General features: G+C 49.6%; 5 protein-coding genes across 5 annotated transcripts; 3 read left to right on the top strand and 2 right to left on the bottom strand.

Moving 5' to 3' along the window:
- Positions 1 to 125: 125 nt before the first annotated feature.
- EPUS_03568 (GTP-binding nuclear protein GSP1/Ran) lies at positions 126 to 1088 on the bottom strand (the record flags this gene model as incomplete). The annotated part of the gene is made up of 5 exons (XM_007806159.1): positions 126 to 257; positions 324 to 529; positions 579 to 732; positions 784 to 876; positions 1020 to 1088. 5 exons carry the CDS (start codon positions 1086 to 1088, stop codon positions 126 to 128), a joined length of 654 nt encoding a protein of 217 aa, XP_007804350.1.
- A 2103-nt stretch (positions 1089 to 3191) lies between these two features.
- EPUS_03569 (uncharacterized protein) lies at positions 3192 to 6349 on the top strand (the record flags this gene model as incomplete). The annotated part of the gene is made up of 2 exons (XM_007806160.1): positions 3192 to 5238; positions 5289 to 6349. 2 exons carry the CDS (start codon positions 3192 to 3194, stop codon positions 6347 to 6349), a joined length of 3108 nt encoding a protein of 1035 aa, XP_007804351.1.
- A 1916-nt stretch (positions 6350 to 8265) lies between these two features.
- Positions 8266 to 12160, top strand: EPUS_03570 (uncharacterized protein; the record flags this gene model as incomplete). The annotated part of the gene is made up of 4 exons (XM_007806161.1): positions 8266 to 8449; positions 8746 to 8873; positions 10619 to 11266; positions 11366 to 12160. The coding sequence occupies 4 exons, from the start codon at positions 8266 to 8268 to the stop codon at positions 12158 to 12160; spliced, it is 1755 nt and encodes a 584-aa protein (XP_007804352.1).
- A 1883-nt stretch (positions 12161 to 14043) lies between these two features.
- On the top strand, positions 14044 to 15276 carry EPUS_03571 (uncharacterized protein; the record flags this gene model as incomplete). The annotated part of the gene is made up of 1 exon (XM_007806162.1): positions 14044 to 15276. The coding sequence occupies one exon, from the start codon at positions 14044 to 14046 to the stop codon at positions 15274 to 15276; it is 1233 nt and encodes a 410-aa protein (XP_007804353.1).
- A 539-nt stretch (positions 15277 to 15815) lies between these two features.
- Positions 15816 to 20196, bottom strand: EPUS_03572 (uncharacterized protein; the record flags this gene model as incomplete). The annotated part of the gene is made up of 13 exons (XM_007806163.1): positions 15816 to 15903; positions 15953 to 16027; positions 16080 to 16240; positions 16290 to 16400; positions 16453 to 16776; positions 18968 to 19301; positions 19346 to 19555; positions 19608 to 19648; positions 19695 to 19761; positions 19807 to 19848; positions 19903 to 19989; positions 20057 to 20112; positions 20167 to 20196. 13 exons carry the CDS (start codon positions 20194 to 20196, stop codon positions 15816 to 15818), a joined length of 1626 nt encoding a protein of 541 aa, XP_007804354.1.
- Between the last annotated feature and the right edge of the window lie 660 nt (positions 20197 to 20856).

The following is a 20856-nucleotide window of genomic DNA, read 5'->3' on the forward strand; positions in this document are numbered from 1 at the left end:
TGCCCAGTCTCCCATTTCCATAACCATTGCAGCTTCCCAGGACTCTGCTACTGTTTCCCGTGTCATCGACGTGTAAAACTATCACCAAAGCTGTTGTCTATGCCGCTGGTGGCCACTGCTGCTGCTCATAGATCTGGGTCATCCTCGTCTGGCAGTGGCATGGCAGCTGCCTCGGTCATTTCCTTTTGGTACTGTGCGAGCAGGGCTGGGTCGAGTGTCACCTCTGCTGGGGCTAGAGCTGGAGCAGCGACAAATTCCTGAGAAACAAGATCAGCGCGTTAGCGATGTAGCTGGGCTAGTCAAGGAATCGATAGAACTCATACCAGAGATTGATTGCCAACAAGCTTTCGAGCCAGCCACAAGAACGGCTTTTCAAAGTTGTAGTTGGATTTGGCAGAGATGTCGTAGTATTGTAGATTCTTCTTGCGGTGGAAGGTAATGGTCTTTGCTTTGACTTTGCGCTCTTTGACATCGACCTTGTTGCCGCAGAGAACGATGGGGATGTTTTCGCAGACTCGGACGAGGTCACCTAAAGATGTTAGAAGGGCACACGGATGGTGAGCTGAGCAGGAACGTACGGTGCCAGTTTGGAACGTTCTTATATGTGATGCGAGAGGTCACGTCAAACATGATGATGCCGCATTGCCCGTTGATGTAGTATCCATCTCGCAGACCACCAAATTTCTCCTGGCCTGCGGTGTCCCAGACATCGAAGTTGATTTGGCCAAGGTTCTAGTGACGGATGAGTGGTGTCAAAGAGAGATGTGATTGGCGGTTACGCACAGTGGTGAAGCCGAGAGGATGCACTTCTACCCCCAGAGTGGCAATATACTTCTTCTCGAACTCTCCGGACAAATGTCGTTTAACAAAGGTAGTCTAGTTGCCGCGGTCAGTCAATGATCCATCAGAGATATCGATCGGCCACAAGAATCGCATGAAGGAGGAAATGACCACTTTTTCATATGTCAAATGAGTAGTTGACAGAAAGTCGTGAAGTTACTTGACATCGACGTGCTCACCTTTCCTGTACCACCATCACCGACAAGCACAAGCTTGAATTGCGGGATGTTTTGGGCTGGTTCAGCCATTTTGATGTGTTCGTTGAGGTCGGGCACAGGTGTGCAAAGTGGATCAAGGCCACAACTCAAGGCAGAGAGATCAACCTTGATAATGGATGAGCTCCAGGCGATGGCAAGCTATGGATTTGACGATACGCGCAGTATAGGTGCACCAGGGGAGTTTTGAAGGAGCTGGGAGAAATTTTGTAGGCGGTCGTCAACAAGGTTGATCAACGCAGATCACAAGCGTTACCATGGAGGCTCACGTGACAATACCAGTCTTGGCACATATCCTTCTATGCCCCACCACCAATACTGTACTAGAGCATGTTACAGCATGTAAAGCTTGCATGCCCCGCAGCGATCAACCTGAGGCTGGGTAGCTTTACGGTTGTCTATTTCTAAAACCGCCATCTATTGCTTCAGTCAAGTTCTTGCGACGAAATGGGCTTGCGGATGGACGACCTTCACACACCTACAGTGCCTTCTGGCCCTACTACGAGGCTTCAAGGCAACGATGCTGGTATCTCCAGGCTGTCTTTGCTTGACCTCATCGATAGAAAAGACCGTCTAGAAGAAGAGCTTAAAGCTCTAGGTAGCGTACTTGATTCTGTGAGTGATTAGAGAAGCTGAAAGAGCTCGCGTCTGACATGTAGATACAAGCATGGAGTCAATATGAACACCAGTCTGACGACCTTTGACGGGTACCCTCGGGACGACATTGATGTTGCGCAAAGTACGAGAGAAAAACTCCAGGGACGAGGAAGAGTACAGGGCTAATAATGGCGCAGTCAGAACAACCAGAGCCAGAATCATTCATTTGAAGAATGACTACAAAGAAATAATGAACAGGATCGAGAAAGCGCTCCATCAACATCACGCATCTCTGCGTGGCTCGGAAGACTCGAAAGAAGAACCACCATCATCTTTGCGGCAGAACGCTAGTTCGGCAAGCACACAGACACCAAGCAGAACAACGTCCGATCCTCCATTCGCCAAAGTCAACTCGGTTGCGACCTCTAGCCCAGCACAGGAAGCGGGCCTCAAGGTGGGAGACAAAATCACAAATTTTGGCCCCGTACATTGGAGAAACCATGAGAATCTTCGAAAGGTTGCCGAGGTTGTGCAAAGGAGTGAAAGGGTAAGCCAAATCTCATCACTGAGCTCGTTCATGCGTTGATATCGTCTTTCTTAGCGAACAATTATGGTGAAATTAGTTAGAGATGACGAGACACGCGGTTCATCTCAGGATCTCGAGCTTCCTTTGACACCAAGATCAGGCTGGGGAGGGCGAGGAACCCTTGGCTGCCATCTACTGCCTATTTGATATATGGACGACGGAGCTACAAAGAAAAGACCATCTGACGCTTGCAAGGGGCCTCAGCGGTAGCAGCACCCACAGCGCGATTATGCTTTTAGCCTCAACGGCTATTGTGTTACCTACTGAGCATCAATCAATGGTTCTACAAAACCGAGCTGGTGTATGGACTCTGGTAGACTGCCCAACCGTGTTTCGAAGCGCATACCAAAGCTATTCTCACAACGTGTTCGAGCAAGCGAAAGCTGAATGGAAGGCGATCTCCAGCAGCACCAGCGATGGTGGGCGAATGACTGACACCCAGCAGAAACCGGGGTCAACGTGCACTTTGCGTCCCATTCCGATACAGGCCAACCATCACATAAGGGTTGCACATTGATCACTGATCGCGCCGTGGATTAGCAGATCGTTTGGTGATGGCGCAGTTAATAGCTGTAGAGAAGCAGCCTGAGACAATCGGAAAGCTTGCCAGAGGGAGTGTAGATGGCTTCTGGATGACTCAAAATAATTATCGCTCGATGAACATTTCGCTTGGAATCTCAATCGTGATGGTCGCTACTGCATCATGTAGGTAAAGCTTACCCGGGTTTCAGGTAAGAAACCATTCGACTTGTGCTTTTGAACAATTTTCTGCTTGCTTGCACCCTTCCTTTCTCTTTACCGCTTTTCTTGGGATTGGCGCATCGTTTTGAGCTTCTGCAATTTGCTGCCTTGTTTGAGCTTCATTGACGGGCCCAAGCCCTACTACATCTGGTTGGGATTTGGCATTCTATCTTTCTTGATTAATCAATAATGATAATATCTGCAACGCCCTGATGGCAACCGCCTTCTTGCCTCCTATTTTTCCCAGTCCCTTTGGCAGAGCATTTAGCCGCAAGCCGTACTTGTTCTCGGATGCAAGCCATTGCGGCTCCAACGTCGTCGAAAGCTCTCATTACGTCGATCAGGACAGCCCTCCGCAAAAATCAAGAGCAGGCTCGGTCCCCATCAACTCAATATCGTCAGGACATCCGCCAGACTCAGACGAGAACGCCAAACACCGCTTCTACCCCGAAAGCCCCGCTGGATCCCCAGCTAAACGATCATATTCGCTCAACGCAGCTCAATGTCGACCATGTGAAAGCAATACCAGTTGTACACGGCCAGTAGATGAAGCCTTCGGGCATACGGAGGCATTTCCAGTCTTTGATCCAGGGGTGTCGTTGGATCATGGACTCCAAGATATGCAATGTCGGAGCGAAGCCCACCGCCTTGTACATCAGCCGTCGAATTGTGCACTGAATGACTCAGCGGAACCTTCCCCTAGTATGGGTGACACAACACGCAACGCTGCGGAATCCAGTGTAACATCGCCCAGGTCTGAGGAGCCGCAGGTGACATCCACGTCGCCGATGATCCTCAACAAGTCCTTTGGCAAAACAGCTGGAAACTTCAGACAATGGGCGAGTACTTTTCGTCGCAAGCGAGACACGTGTAGAGATATCGACAAGCACCGAGTCATAAAGACTGCGTCACGAACAAATACGCCATCTACATTGCAAGTTTCGCCTCCCCAACACCGTTGGCATCAGAAGCGCACTTCTAACGCATCCTCACGGTTCGTTGCAACAATCAAGACAGCCAGTGTCAGCAATGACAGCACGAGCCTTTTCCCACGGTCACACAGATATAGTCGAGTTAGCGATACCAGAGCTAACCGAAGCAGTGATCCTCGCTCCTCTGTGGAAAGTCAGAGACCTTCGAGCATCTCCTCTCCTGATGATGGAGCCTTGCGAAGAAGCATCAAACGTCGTCAAGTTCTGCAGGAACTTCTCAGCTCTGAGGAAAGCTATGTGGCCGACCTCAAGGCGCTACATAATCTCTTTTCGACGTTGCTCGCCTCCATTCCCACTCTTACAAGCCAGACGAGATATTCAATCCAGCGAAATGTTACGGATATGCTACATCTACATGAGCAAATAATCGATGAGCTCCATCAAGTAGCTCTTCGAGCAACACTCCGAGAGGGCAACCTTGTCTCTCCTCTCTTGAGACCCATCACACGAAGCCATACAAAATGGCAAGGCCTATATGCTACGTCCTTTCCAGCTTTGACACCTAAGCGTAGCCACACAGGGCGGTCGCCAGTAGATGCTGTGTACACCCGTCGCGGTAGCTCAAACTATTCAGCGGATCCTGCAGAGGTGGCAGAGGTTGCACGGGCGTACAAAAACCAAATGGCCCGCTTCTTCGTGTATGAAGAATATAGCGCGAAGTATGATATCATGATTCAGGAAGTGGCCAACTCGCATAAGATGGTACCAGAGTGGCCGTCTTATGAATCCGGCATGGAAGCTCTGGCCAACTCAATAGCCTCTCTCAACCAGCGCAGCAACGCTGGCAAGAAAGGCCTCACTGCTCACGATTTACTCATCAAGCCAATTCAAAGGATATGCAAATACCCGCTATTCTTTTTGGACCTGTACAGGCATACGCCTGTTGTTGACTGTCCGAGTACCCATGCAGAGGTTGACGGAGCTTTAGCCAACTTTCGTGAGATGGTCAGAGAGGTGAACATGGTAACGGACGATCCTAAAGTACGAGAGCGAATACAGCGACGATGGCTCCTTCAAGACCGCCTCAAATTGAGTCATGATGCATTAAAAGCAGCTCAATTTCGAATGCTTGGTCACGTCCTACTGTGCGGTGTACTGCATGTCGCATACCAAACCAGTCAACGTGTTGAAGGTGGATACATGCTGTGCGTGATGTTCAAAGACTATCTCCTTGTCGCGGCCCCCGCAGCAGGACACGCAAAATTCGATATCGTGGCGACCATATACCTTTCAGACGCAAAAGTGGTCTCCACCGAAGACGGCAAAGGTACGCTGTCCGATTTCCTGTCAGTACTCTCCTGCTGACTTTGCTCAAAGGTTTGCAATGCCACACGGCTCTGTTCTCGTGGAAGGTCTTATTTGAGTCAGACAGCCATCTCTTCGAGCTAATGTTTAGCGCGTGCTCTGCAGCAGAGCAGCAGCAATGGCTGGCCGGGGTAGAACGAGGCAGAAGTCTTCTGGCCCTTGAAGGTCCAGCGACCGAGCTTCGAGTGCCCAATCTCTTCACCACAACATCGTTGGACCTGAAGGCTTTGGCTCCCATCTTTGGTCAAGGCGGTCCACTTGCACGACGACTGTCGATTCAAAGAGCTGCAACAGTAGCCCCAAAAGTCGCCACCTGCCAGGTAATCATCAGGAACACCCATAAGCCACAGGATGGCCAGGAATTGAGATACTCTACAACTGGGGCGGTCAATCGCTCGCAATCATTGTTAACCACGCATCGAGTCACGATATTGGCACCCAAGAGATCAGAAAGGATTCGGCTTGAGCAATCACTCGCCGACGTCTGGACTCGAGATACGTTACCATTCCCTGGGATGTCACTGACTCGAGGCGGCAACATCATTCGAGCATCTGCAGGATCTCTTGCACGGAAATTTAGTCTTGCTAGCATTCATAGCCCTTTCACGAAGCGATCTACAAGTCTAACGCTCGTCGGCTCACGCTTCTCCCATGACACATCTGTGGAGGTGAAGCACGAAATCGAGCAGCAGCAGCAGCAGCAGCAGCAGCATCAGACCCAACCTCAACATCAAGATGAGTCTCTCAGCCACAAAACTGTCTTAGAGGACCACGACGAGCTAGGCGACGGCAAAAACACTGCAGAACAGGCCGTGCCCCGATCATCACTGCTACAACCTAGGAGACGCTCTCTGACAGGCATTGAGAAGCTTCACCGACGCAGTGGCACGAAAAATTATCGTCGCCAGGTATCAAAGGCTGGGACGGAACCTGTGCCGGATATGTCGTCGCCTGAGGTGGAGCTTGTAGAAGAAAAGTTAAGGACGAGGCGGAAGAGGTGGAGTAACCCGCTGGGCGTTTTGAAAAATCTGTCGACGGAGGGGATGAGAAGTTTGCTTTATTCTTCCAGGTAGAATTGGGGACTTGTTGGACTTGGGCTTTTGGTGTTGTGTGGCAGTACCACACGAGCTCGGGCCCCGCATTCGTTGTTTACTACGTATAGTAGTCCGCGATCAGCAAGACATTCATTTCCGACCAGTGTTACTCCGGACTTCGGGCATCAATATATATTGCGCACTTGGCCAAACCCCCCCAAACCCCATTCAGGGACACAGGATATTACTTGTTACATATATCATTTAAATTAGGTGATCATGACCTAAATTTTAATATACTAAACACTTAACCTCGGTACTCAGACCGCCCTCAAGAGCTGGTTCTATCTGACACAACAGCGGCAGCAATTCTTGATGCACCGCCAAGGAACTGCACCACTTTTGTATAGTAGCGGGCAATACCCGACTCCTTTACCGTCGACCGGTAGAAGGCAACGTCCACGGCCCCACTGTAACTCGACCTCAAACCCCACTGACTCTCATTGACTGAACCTCTGATCCGGCACAAACGTTGTCAAGACATGTGAATGATAGAGTGACATAATTTTGGTCGCACTTCAGGGTGCCTCGAAGTAAGGTCGCGGAGTACTCAGATACTTACGTGGAGAAGGCCTCCGAAAATGACGCATTAGCGATCCTTAGTAAATTAGTCTTGTTTTATCATCACAATGATAGTCGGAGGACGTTGGTGTGAACATAATTCTCATCGTCACATGATAAATTATAGATATCTTAATTCCGTACTCCTTATGGAGTCGTGCAACAAAAGTCATCAATATACGCTAAATTCAGAGCGCTACTAGCACGCTCGATCTAAGATTTAGCGTCACGTAGAAAATGTGCTATAGGGGTGGAGCCCTAGAGCTGCTGCATGACCCCGTGTTTCCTTAGACCCCTAGGGCCCTCTTTAGACCGTTTGACGTGGCTCAGAGGCCTACGTCAGTTAAGCTTCAGCCATCTCGCCCCCACTGACCATCCTTACGTTACTACCGACTACTAACACTATGCTAGAATAAGAAGAGCTAGCTTTTACTCATCCTCGTTAGCGTATATTGATAAAGATCATATCTTGATAGGTTGAAACTAAGCACACGTTGATGGTACTTTAGTCATATGTTTTCAGAGGACTCCTCCCTACTAAGTAGTACGTTCCAGGGTCTAATGATCTTGGCGGTGTTGGCGTTCCCATAACACCAATCTCGTCCGCAGCGGCCTCGTGACTGACGGACAAGAGTAAGCAGCTCGTATAGCTGACCAGACGATACTATATTGAATATGCTTATTCTTAGCACAATCTGCTGGCTGTGCGAGAGGCTTATATAAGCTTTTGTTAGCAGTTGTAACTACGGTATGACACAGCTTAGCACTTCTATGTCCACTCACTGTTGATGTCCATATGCTATATCTAGGAGTATTGTATTGTTTTATTAACGTCGGCAGAGACCGATCTTTGCTTGAGGGATGCATTCGGAAGCCGAGATGCCTGTCGAAGGATTGGAAATCCTGCCGCTGAGGCGGAGGATGAAGAACCTCCGACTTGACTGTGTTTCCTCCGTGGAGGTAGGGACATCGCCCCCGCGAATTCCTTCTCGTATCATTCTAACTTCCAACGGCTTGTGGCTCAATATTCCTTCAAAGAAAACATCATTGGGGCACGGGACTCTGATCCTTTTGCTTTAAATGGAAATGAGACCCCTACACGGCTGAAAAGGCGAGGCAACGGATGCTACTGTTCTATATATTCTCTTCGGCTGTGTCGGACTCCGTTCCATACGAGTAGTAAGACGAGAATATATATTTCCTCCTCTCATCCTCCTTCCCAGTCTCTGGTCAATTACACTCTGAGTTTCAAAACAATCTCATCATATTCACCAATTTTCAGCCCAACGTCCAATTCAGAACCTATTCCCCCGAAGTCCAGAAACCTCATCACGATGAAATTTACTCTCGCTCTCCTCCCCTTCATCCTAGGCATGGCTGTCGCAGCTCCAGCCCCTGAAGCCAGAGCAGATGTAGAAGCGCGCCAGACCACGACAGTTAGTCTCACATTTTATGGCGCGGACGTCGATGCTAGGTATAGCATTGCTGCGCCTACGGATGGGTCGGAGTTCACAATCAGTATGCGCCTTCATTTCATTTCTCCTGACCTCCGCTTCCAGCACTTCCTACGCCCAAGCCTAATCCCTCCCTCCCTTACCTTCTCAACAGCTCCGTTTCCTTATCCACCAAGCCTTTCACCATCCCCATCCCCCTTTACTTTACCTTCTTCAGACCCTTTCCTCTCCCAAACCCACTCACCCTCTTACCTCCCTTCCCACTCCACCCCTACCCTAGCACCTTCCTTGTGCCCTCCTGCTTCGCCTTTTCAGGCCTTCACCTTCCCACAAGTAATCGCAATTACTGATTCTGGGCAGACCACCCCGAGATCTCCGTCTCCAGAATCTACAACGCAGGCGGCGCAACCTGCTACATTTACGGTAGCGAGGGTAGCTACACTTTTGTGCCGGTTGGCGAGCACCCTGTTGGTCCACCCCAGCCGCAAGTGAGGGGAAGATGCTTCCGTCAATCCTGAAGGCGGTTGCAGGAAAGTGAAGGAGGGTGGAAGGAAAAGAGTTTGTAAGGGGAACTCTGTCAGGCACCTGCATGGCAGGGCTGACATTGCTCGCCCAGGATCAGTCAGAATAGTGTCCATAAGGCGTCCTTTGGGCATCTTGAGAACAGTACATTCACTCACACTATGCTCCTATCTTTTGCTCGTTATTTGCACGCCCATCAGGCGTGCAGTGCTTGATAAACTCGCTTTACTTTCCTCACATGTCTCGGAGCACCTTTCTACTTCGCTTAGTGCGGTACGATACTCCCAGATTTTGGTTGGCCTAACGCTATTCCCATTTGAGATTGCCGGTTTGGCCTCATTTTTGATATATATAAATGATAGCTGCAGCGACATGTTTGAGAATACCCAAGCATGCCTCTCAATCTCGATTGTATACAGAGGCAAGGCAGACTGCCAAGAAGTCAGTAGAGAATCAGAGAGCCTGGCATGAAGGGAAGGGCAGGGCCCAGCTGTGTCATGTAATGCATGATAGGAGCTGCTAGTGCGACGAAGTGGATGGGAAGAGCCAGAGGCCAGAAGAGGGATGAAAAGAGAGGATAGGAGGGTGATCTTATGATGGCGACGTCAAAAGTAGCAAGTCGCCAAGGCTGTGTGACCATCCCCAAAGGGGCAGGCCGCCTAAACCAAAGGCGGAATATCCCAGGCAGCATCGGAGTTTACGGTGAAAATGACCCCATAGGGTCAAGGGCGGTGACAGCACAAGGGCTTCCAGAAAAGCCAAGTAACTGGTTGTTGAAGCGGTTATAACGTCGCCATCAACGATTGAACTCTGCACATTTACCTATTTGGGCGTTAACGAGCTGGCCTATCCTCAACGGTAGAAAGCTCATGGCACATGGCCCACGGAAAGTCACAACTCAATGGCAGGCCCCCACTTCGGTTCATTTCTATCCCGTACACGGCTATTTGGGGTGCGCACGCTCTACGCAGGCAAAAGCGCCGGTTGGCTACTCTCTTGTATGTGAATACGCATCGTCAACGTTCATTCGCTCAAGGATCAATTGGCGCTATCCTCACGTGACATTCTGCGCCCCCCACAGATGTTTGCTCGTACTAGGCCGGAGCACATATGTTGGTCATGATTGTGGAAGATCTTACAACTTGATAGCTCATTGAAACGTTTATAAATTCGCATGAAGGAGATAGAGGGCGATCAAGTAGAAGGAAAAGATGTTCTACTCCTTGCGGAGTAGTCGGTAACCTGACCAGCCAGCACGCAAGCATTCCAAAACTGTCACATTGTGTATGGTTTTACCACATTCCACTGACAAGCACTGATCCTATCGGCCCTTAGACACTCCTTACAGGGTATATTGACGCTTTCTCCACCGCTTGCTCTTTACAGCTGGTTTTCTCTTCCCTCCTCGCCGTCTCCTCAGCCCAAACCCCCCAACAACTTTCTTACTCTTCATTTGTCATATTACACGGCGGCAAACAATGCTGTATAATTGAGCGCATCAAGCAATCTTCCTACATCAGAAGTCTCTTCATTCGCTATGGATGGCCTGCCGGGACGTCCTTGCAAGCAAAAGCATATACGACAGAAATTGACGCAAGCAAACCTCGGGGCCCTTCAGGCTAAGACACCCATTAAACTTCTCCAGGAACAAAGCGGGGTTAGTATACGCCAAAGCAAATAAAGCAAAGGCATTCTGCTCATACTCACCCAGTGGGAGCCAGTCCATCAGTCTGCCCGGCCGTCATCCAACCACTCGGATGAAACAGACAAACCATATTGCTCAACGCCCAGATCGTTCATCACAGACATATCAGTTCCTTCAGGCCCGCTGCGAACAAATCCTTTCGGCTATACCGTCGAGATGCATGAGAGCTTTGGAGTCGTCCCCTACTTGTATGATGAGAATGGGTCTGATGACCCTGATACCGTTGAAGACTTGGATCTAGTAGCCACATACACTCCCTCGAACCTCAAAGAGATTCAGACCGCGCTTCAAAAAGACAGGGATGACTTGCCCGGCAAGTCACATTTTCGCACAGTCGCATCCATGATCGCCGAGAATGCTCTAAACCCGAAAGAGCCAAAGACAACACACCTTTTCAACACTTTTCTTAATCCCACCTCACGAAAGGGGCGATATGGTAAGGTCGGAAAGGAGACATGGATCATACCGGAAGGCATGCTACCTAGTTTGCAAAGGCGACTGGAGCCGGACCTCAGCATCGGTATCGCGCATGAAAAGCTTGGAATGCGCGTATGGTCTGCGAAGCATCTGCCTGGCCATATCAAAAATCGCCAGATGATTTGTGTCAATGGGGTGGTTGAATACAAAACCGAGGAAGGTAGCATCGCCAGAGCAGTAAGCTCTCTCTCTCTCTCTCTCTCTCCCTTCTCTCCCCCCCTCTCCCTTTCCCTCTCTGATAACCTGCCACAAATTGGATGCTGAATGTGTAAATAGCGAGTACAAAACCTTGCCGCCGCAACATTAGCCTGTGATGCCTGGCTCGCTGATGAGAATTTCCTAACAAACGGGAAGGGAGCAGAGTGCGTCGTTGGAAAAGCGTTTGTTGGCTCGATCTGCTTCGATGGCAATGTGATAGAAGCCTCCGTCCACTGGCTTGCACCATCCGTCACGAGTTCCACCCGTAAGTATGATACCTTTAGTATGCGTGTTGCCACCGGTCACCCTTTCTCCCTCTACCTGAGCGAATTCAGGGCTTGCTACCAGAAGTTTGCGAACTTTTTGGACTGGATACGGGACGTTCAACAGGTGAGGCTCCAGGACATTCTGAAGTTGCCGCCAAGCGAGCCGGAGAATCTCTCGCTGCCGCAGCCTGATGACGGTCTGAGCGAGGACGAGGAGGACACCAGTGGGCAAGAAGACAAGGATCTAAAGGACCAGCAGATGAAGAGAGAGGACGTCCAGAAGGAAGACAGTAGGGTAAAAGACAAGAAATCAGAAAATCAGAAAAAGAGGGGAAAGAAGGGGAAGGACGAACCCCAGGGGCGCACCCGCAGCCACAAATCTCGCATAGGCGACGATGCTGTCAGCAAGCATCAAGCCGACGGAATCAGGGCTGACACACCAACCAAATCGCCACAGATTGCTGCTAGGATATTCCAACAAGACTCAGAGACTCAGAAGAAGAAGAAAGGCGTGGAGCGGAAGCGGCAACCACGACGAGGTAGTGGTCAGGGGACAGCTCAGGCAGACAGCGACGCCCCTGGGAGGAAACGGATGAGAAGAGGATGAACGGCTTATTCTTCCACTTAAACCCCTTTGTTTTATTGTTGGGAAGTTGGTGAAGGGCGCCAGAAATCTTCCGAAGAACCATTGGCACTGGGGGACATTGTTAATGCTCGCGATGGCGTCTCCTCGAATCAAAGTGATGGGTCCCGTTCTAATGTAGCACGGCATTGCAAAGTACAGGCCTCGCTTTCTGCCAAACCGTCCACAGGACGTGAGTAAAAAATTCCAAATTCCTGGTGGTATCAGAGGAAGCCAACGACTTTCAATTCAATGGGATAGTCCAAATCCCAAGTCGAAACAAATTGTACGAGGAAGGGCGAGGTATGGTGTCCCAGATTGTGAACAGGTTCCTCTATTCTTCCCAGAGAGAAAGAGGCAAAGTACATCGAGCATGTTGCAACACCCAATAATGCAGCGTATATCTCGGTCACTCGTCCTTCTTCTGGAAAATCCAGCCCGCGTATAACTGTACGCCAGTCCATATGTTTTGTCCTACATACGATGACGGGATCAGAGGCGAGGACAATCTCTTGGTACGTCCAGGTTCTGTCGAGCCGTTGAGTTTCAAGGAGATGACAGCAGTCGTCAGAACAAAAGCGTCTCTTAAGCCCTCGGTGAATGCAAAACGAGATGACTGGATAGAGAATGCAATTAGCAGTGTCAGGTATGGCCCTGAAAGCTTTGGATCCATAGGGGGCGGAAAAGGTTTAAAAAATTGTGCTCAAAGTCCAAACGTCCTGAGCTGGGTTCTGGTGGTACTTTGTGAAACCCGCGCACTGGTATTGGAGGAACGCGTAGTTGCGACGCGAGCTTAAGACAATGCATTGCTCTGTTGATAGAATCACTTCCATTATCAAGCCACCTACACGTTGGTTGGGCGTAGGTAAGGAAATATGGATTGATTTCTTCTTCCCTTTGTTGGTATGACCGATACAAATACTATCCAACCATATCGTAATGGAGCCGAAAAGTTTTCTTAAGGAAGTGAGAGCCTCATGGCAGCTTCTGGTAATCCCAATCCGACATTGCCTGCACACGATGGTGTTCTTTGGCGAGGAATACGAGCCCCACATTATATGTCAAGGCAGCAAATTCAGAGCTGTCTTCAGATTCACAAGGCGCAGAGTTCCACCCAGTAAATTTCCGGTGCCTCCATCGGTGCCGTCAAGATCAAGGACCCGGATTCTGCGCCGTGTCCGGCCTGATAAATAGTGAGTACTTAGTTTGTAAACTTGGCTGGGATGAAGGAGCAGGATTTGCGCGTTGTTTGAGGGTTCTATCTTCTCCATTAGTATTCCAATTGTTTCATTCTTGGCGGACACTGAGAGCTCATCAATGGCAGCACGATTTTGTTGAAGGCAAATCCAAGCTTGTTTAAGGGTCAAGGCCGGCGCAGCAAATGTTGCTTGCCATTGCAAAGTCATGAGGCCAGACAGGGAATCATTTCTCAGAGCCAAGACGCCTTGGCCACAGTGCTTTTCGTCGGACAACTTGAAGGACTGGAATAGACATGAACGCTCAAGCCACAGAACTCGGAGACGAATCTTGACCTCACCCAAGTCCATTTTCATTCTGAGACACGAGCAAATCCTGTAGAAACCAATCTATGAGGTAAGCAATTTGAGCTGTGATGGTGTAGATTCGAGTACCCACTGACCCGTCCTAAGCACTACATGAGCACTCTGAGCATCGATAGAGATACGTAGTGCCTTGTCCACGCAATCGTTGTCGATTATTTCACCGGAAGCAACTCATTCGCACCAAATCGCTTCTAGGATTTTTCCGTGCAAAACTACTAATACCAACCGATACGTGATACGTATATTCAACGTTTCTGTTATCCCATTGTTCACTCCATCGTAGTTAGTAACTCTAATATTACTAGGATGGCTACGAGCGCTCAGAAACCGATACTTATCTCCGGTGCTGGCATTGCGTCCCTCTTGCTCGCGCAATCCCTCCTCCGGAGCTCCATTCCTTTTCTGATTTTTGAGAGGGACAGCTCCATCTCCTTCCGCGCACAGGGGTACCGGCTACGCCTCTCTTCCGAAGGGCTGGATGCCATCGAGTCGGTCCTCGGGCCCGAGGGGTTCCAGCGATTCTGGAACCAATGTGGCAAGACCGGGGGCGGTGGCTTCGCGACTATAGACGCGACAACAGGCTCGGTGATGACGGAATCTGCGACAGATAGCGAGCGCGAAAAGATTAAGGGGGAGGGAGCAAAAAGCCCAGCAGAGATTCTCGCATCTCGCGAAGGAAAAACCGTGGGGATTTCCAGGGGCGACATGCGCAAAATCTTCATGTCTGGATGCGAACCGTTTGTTCGCTGGGCTCACCGCGTTACAGGCTACGAACTAACGTCGTCCGGTGTTTGCGCAGTCTTCGCAGACGGCTCCAAATCAGACGAGGGGGAAATGTTGGTCGGCGGCGATGGTATATACTCCGGTGTCGCAAAACAGTTGTCGCAAGGAAGACTAAAAACTTATGATACGGGTGCGAGAGGGATACATGGCCAAGCACCGACTACAGCGTTCAGAGGCCTTGGAGAAGGTGTCTGGCGACTGACAGATGACTCTAACCCGACTGGAAGAGTATTCGTTATTACCAATGTCCGGCCAGGTGATATGGACGATCCCAACCTGCAGTTTGGGTGGACGATGGGGGCTCAGCCCGGCGTCATCCGGCCACCGAATGACGATTATTCCATCATCGGAACCCCAGCAGCTGAGATAGCGAAAGCCCTTAGCGCCAATTGGCACCCCCGCCTGAAGCCCCTTTTCGATGAAATGGAAGAATCCGAGGCTGCGTTTTGGAAGATTACTTGCTCCACCCCCACAGGCGTCCCGGAATGGCGGAACGAGGCGCGTGTCACAGTCATCGGAGACGCCGTGCACTCGATGACCCCTGCGGGCGGGATTGGTGCAAACACGGCTGTTAGAGACTCTGCGCTGCTCGGTGAACTGTTGGCTAACGCAGGCGGTTATCAAAGCGATGTGACCGCGGCTTATGAAAGCAAGATGAGGATATATGCCAGTGAGGCGGTCAAGACGAGTTATGGATTGGCGGAGGCTCAATTTGGGATTTCCATCACTGAGGACTCAAAAACGGTCGGTTTCTAGGCCCTAGGATTTCGTAAACAGATCCCTTTCCCTTCAGCATTACTACCATGCTCTCTAAGGATTCAATTATAGTTTGAAATAGACTTAACTTAGGGGTGGACGACTCGCTGTTTCGGGGAATTGGTCGATACTTTCAGGAGAACAGGTTCAGAGTAAATAATTGAAACAATGAAAGTCACACAATATTAATGGTCGTGCAATGGGCACTCATGTTCTCTGAACCCTATCATTACAGCCGAACTACGTACAGCTGATAAATTACTAGTAGTTCTCGTCACTTGACCTCACAACAATAACACCAGATATTGGATTCGGCTACACAACGAACTCCCAACCCTGGAAATAGTAATGCTTGGGACGCTGCAGCTTTGGCAAATTACTACTGGAAATCCTGGCTTGACGATTGATCTTTTGCAATTTCCCTACTTCTTGTTCTTCGGCATATGTATTGATCGCAATTTGTACATGTTTCATCAGATGTGGGGGACAATAGTCGGCCTCGTGCTCCTCCATACAGCATCAAGAATTGGCGGAACAATTTATTCTTTGACTGGTCTCATCTTCGCTTTCAAATGAGGTCCCAGATATTCCGGCAAGAAACAGTCTCGCCACACCAGCTCCTTTGGACTAGTACAAGTCAGTACAACGTGCGTATGGAGCTCCCGAGCTCGCGTACCTTGATGGATCAATCTCGATATCGAACTTTCGGTAGACATGAGCGAATGTCAAGTACAGTTCGGCCCATGCCAAGCTTCCAGACTTCCGTCAGTATCGCTCTGCAGGGTGGGAGAGGTCAAGCGCACTTCGATCCAAGACAGCTTCGAGGGCCGCGAGAGAAGGTAACCAGCCACTTTTCGAGATCTCTTCCAGCCTGACCTAGCCATCGTTCGGGTTTGAAGTCATTCGGGCTCTCGAAAATATCGCCATTTCGGTGTATGAAGTGGCTACTCATTTCTACTACAGTCTGTGGGAAACTATCAGCTTGCAGAGAGCATTCGCAAGAACTGACTTACACCTCCTGGTATGAATCCCTTGTTTAGCTCGGTCCCGGAAGCAGGAACCACTCGGGGGAGTGGGGATGCAACTCCAGGGCTCATTCTCAGCGATTCTCTGACCACGGCACTCTTATCCCCAAATTAGCGATGGCCGGACTTACTTGGCCTTGGAGATACGCACGAGGTAAGGCATTGTCTCCAAGGTCGCTTGAGATGGAGCATCCTCTAGGACTGGCCATGCCTGCTGCAGCTCTGCCTTCAGTTTTTGGTAAACTTCTACATCCTTGAGAATGTGGAAGGTGCCATGCATGAGCGTCATGCCGATTGTGTCTGCTCCTCCAAATAAAAGGGCTTGCGACTCCTCGAACAAACTTCCAGGATCCGGTACACGACCATTGGGATGCAACTCGGGTCGAAGAAGCTCGTTCCAAATCGTCGTGGAATGTGGCAACATCTTCAAGTGCTCTGGATTGCTGCTTAAGTCTATGACTTGTTGTTTGATTGCCTGTTGAAGGTTAACGAGACCAGCAGTTGAAGGACTGACGATCTTCGACAAATTAGGTGGGCATTTGATGATCATGTTTTTGTACATGCTTGAGTGCTTGAAGCGTACGAACACAGGTAAAGAAGCATCCATGGCCAGAATGATAGGCGCCTGATGAGCCGGCGCTTTCAAGGCGTCGATGGAGTGTCCAAAACATATATCTACGCCTCATGATCAGTATCAAGCTTAGGTGAGCGAAGATAATTCCCACAAGTAATCACATCTACCGACATGCAACGGAATGCGTAGAACAGGTTGACAGAACCCCCGCTTTTGACGAACGAATCGCACAGACCGAGTACCTTTTCATGGTCAGTGCCTAGGTGATATAGGAATGTTTGTAGTCGGTTGCCTTCTCCTGTACGAGGTGCTCGGCATCTCGAACTGCTTTCTTCGAGAAGATGCGAGAGAGGATATCCTTTCTCGGCTTTGCCTCTGCGTATTTCAGGAATCCAAAGGACGATCGATCTTCTCCAAAACTGTGATACAAGGACTCCTCTTTGTCCCAGCGGTTATTCGCGTTATAGATCTCATGGTAGGTATTTGGGTTTGAGAAATGCAACTACCACCCACGCGTAAGAAGTCGATTAGAAAAAATGTCCAGGCATGTGGCGTACTTCGTTCGGCCCAACCCTCACCACGTCACCTACCTTGTCAGCAAGGTTGGGTGGGATCATCGGCTGTCCTACCGTAAATGGCATGAAGCCTTTCCAGGTTGTGGACAAAGGATGTTTGTGCCACAACATCAATGTAAGCCTTGTAAAGTCCCGTGATTGCCGCAATGGGAGGGCCAGGAAACGCCGACAGAGGGTGGAAATACAGCCTACTAATTCCTCGGAAAATCCACCATATCGAAAGTGACAGCCACGCGGCTATGATGACGCTGTAGGTACCCATGTCGAATACTTGTGCATAAATTCTGCAGTCTAAAGCAGAACGTTGAAGTTGACAGCAGTGTTGACTTTGGATGAGGTTGGAAGGATTTTGGGCTTGTCTGTGTGGGGTCGGACGCAGGTAACTAGGCTGCGTGGGCCGGGTTGGACCGGGTTCTTGGATTCTGGGGGGGGGGAGGGGTCGGGCCTAACCCCCCTGCGTGTTGGGCCCAACAAACGAGGGTTCAACCCGGCCCAAGAACCCACGGGTTCTTGGCAACATGTTAAGATGCTACGAGAAACAGGCTAACTTAATTAGAAAAAGCTGTATAGAGCACTTGGGCTTTACTTGCTAGAGTAAGGCTATTACAAAAACTCAACACCAAATTCTTCATATTAATGCCTATATAGGAAGTAATAGCAACATCAAATCTTACAAATAACAGTGGTAAAAAACTCTTCGAAAACACTACATACAAATTACTATAGTGCGGTCGTATTTATATTGCTAAGGCTGCCGAAAAGCCGACATGCCGAATCTGGAAATTTTGAACCTGGCGCTCAATTCTGGATCCCCTGGGATAAGCCGACAGTATTCCACTACTAGTTAGACCGGGTCTGGACTTACCTATAAGCAATCTATGCCACTGCTGACAAGCAAGCCACGTGTGCACTCGATTGCCTTGGTACTGATAATGCAAAGTGACGATAAATCGTCCAAAGTGACTACCCGAGTTCGGTCTTTGTAGCTTTCTTCGTTCGCGAGAGCTCGACCATTCGTACTTGGTCGATGAGTTCGCCGATGGATTGCCACGATTGAGCGGCATGTCATACCCGCTTTAGCGCGGCTAGACCCCGAACGTTGTCAGGCTTCAACGCTTCCAACGCCCGCATCTTTTAAGAAAGTGGCAACTGGAGAAGGTCCTTCACGACGCAGACAACATTTGGAAGGCGGCTCGGTTTTCAAATATCTTTTATTGACGGCTAATTCTCCAGTGCATGAGTTGCCTTGAGACTTCGCCTTGAACATCATGAGAGGTGTTTAACATGCTCGTTGCTGCCATTTGGGCTCAGGCAGTCAACGGTTTGCGACCATATACGACAGTACTGACAGGGTCAGCACCATCTTTCCTCAAAAGGCTGGAGATCTTACACATCCTGGTAGGCATGATACCTTGGGTTGCGTAAACCCTTCCTCATTTCAGCGAGGTATAGTTGGACTTCTGCTGGTTGCCACTACAGAAGATGAGTCAGAGGCCGAGCTAGTGAGGGTCACCTACCTTCAGCACCTGAGTTAGAAGCATCATAGTCCAACCTTCAATGCCTTCTTCCCATTGTAGGCGGTTAAAGAGTCCGATCTCCTTAAGCCGCCTGTCTTTCGGCCAGCGGCCAACAGGCATGGCAAAACGCTCTTCGGTAACTTCTTCGAACCCAGCTTCCTTCATGTAGTGAGCCGACTCATCCACAATTCGAAGTGTCTTGCCAAAAGCATCTCCTGCCTCAAGAGAAACTTTGCCCCATTCTTCGAATATTGTGCCGTCGGTGCTGCCATCAAAAGATTTTGGCACGACGCCCTGTTCGACCTGCTCAACCCAGCCCCCCGGTTTAACATGTCTGCAAGGTCAGAGAAAACCCCCCTCCTTCCGAGGCTGACTCACTTGTACACTTCCGCATAGAATGCAGACCAGTTGGCAACACTGCCATATAAGCCGCGTATATGAATAAAATCGAAGCTGTCCTTCTGATATGACCACTCCTCACAACAATCACTGATCTCGAACGACAGATTCTGGGGAACCCAGGTCGGTTGAATTGGCGAGAGGTCAGTCCCGATCACAACGGCAGTAGGATGCTGGTCAGCGAAATCACTGTGTAAGTGAATCAGAAGTGGCTCGTGAAGTGACTGAGACATATACGAACGTTGCCCACGCTCCCGTGCCGGTGCCAACGTCAAGGACACGCTGTTGTGTTAGTCTAAGCAACATGTCTCGGTAACGCTGTACTTACCTGTGGTTGTTCGCTGATTGGTGCTAGATAAAGCCGTCCTCCGAGTAGCAAATTGTAGACATGGTGTCTGTAATCCGTCAGCAACATGGTCTTGAAATCGAGACGAGCGTACCCTATGTTGAGATGCTCTATTGCCTGTTCGTCGTTAGGACCCCTGCATCAGCAATCAGCATAAAACCATATCCCCTGGACATGTCTTGCGCCGTACCAATAAGAACCTGCGTGGTAGGCATGGTAGCGCCGCCCGTTCTCGTAATGATAGTTGAAGATGCTGCTTCGAAGCGATGTTGTGTCCCTGAACTTTGTAGTGAGGTCAAACTGCCAGAGCAGACCGCCAGAGACCGCAGCTCGGGAAGACTTACGAAGCGTCAGATTCATCTCCGATGGCGGAATCCACGTCGTCATCAACCTGGAGTGGCTGCGTAGGTCGATTAGAGGCTCATTCGATTTAAAGTGTCATTCACGCTCTCACAGCAGCAGTCGCCGGATCATTTTCAGCCATGTCTAACAACGGACTGGGAGGGGAGTCTAAGATGTAACTTATAGTGGAATTACGGCTCTGATGGAAAAAGATAGACCTGATCGAGCTACCTGAGAAAGCTCCGCAAATTTGTTGAATGTCAAAAGTACAGTACAAAAGTCAAGGCATGACAAGCTTAAGCACCGCTAGTAGTTCGGCGGATTTACCCGCCGCCTATGCGGGATTTGGAGCTATATTAGTGGAGCTATAGCTGCTTGAAATTTGAGGATGCCTGCCTGCGTGTTGGTGTGCAGAAATTGGCCCGGCAATTGGGGTGGCCCGGCAAGTGGTTCTGTATGTCACTAAATTAGCTCCAACTGTCGTGCAGATCTCTTTTCAACTCAAATTTACCCTGGACGCCAACAGGCCACATACCGGTGTAACCTTTGAAATGGCACATATGAGAGAGCTAAAGTGATTAAGCGTAAGACGATGTACGGCCACTGTAAATTTCGATATCTATGGTATTGATGCCGAAAGAGATGCCCCAAGCTGTCTGAGTCATGTTTTCACTTATCAATTAATGTAACTCGTGAGGAGCATGAAGACATGAAAATTGAAGTACCTGAACCATATTTTCATTTCTTGAGAAGTTTTACTACACCGGGATGTGGTTTAGCATGGTGCTAAGAACACCTAGTA

The sequence above is a fragment of the Endocarpon pusillum genome (genome assembly GCF_000464535.1).
Source record: "Endocarpon pusillum Z07020 unplaced genomic scaffold scaffold5138, whole genome shotgun sequence".
Taxonomy (NCBI): domain Eukaryota; kingdom Fungi; phylum Ascomycota; class Eurotiomycetes; order Verrucariales; family Verrucariaceae; genus Endocarpon; species Endocarpon pusillum.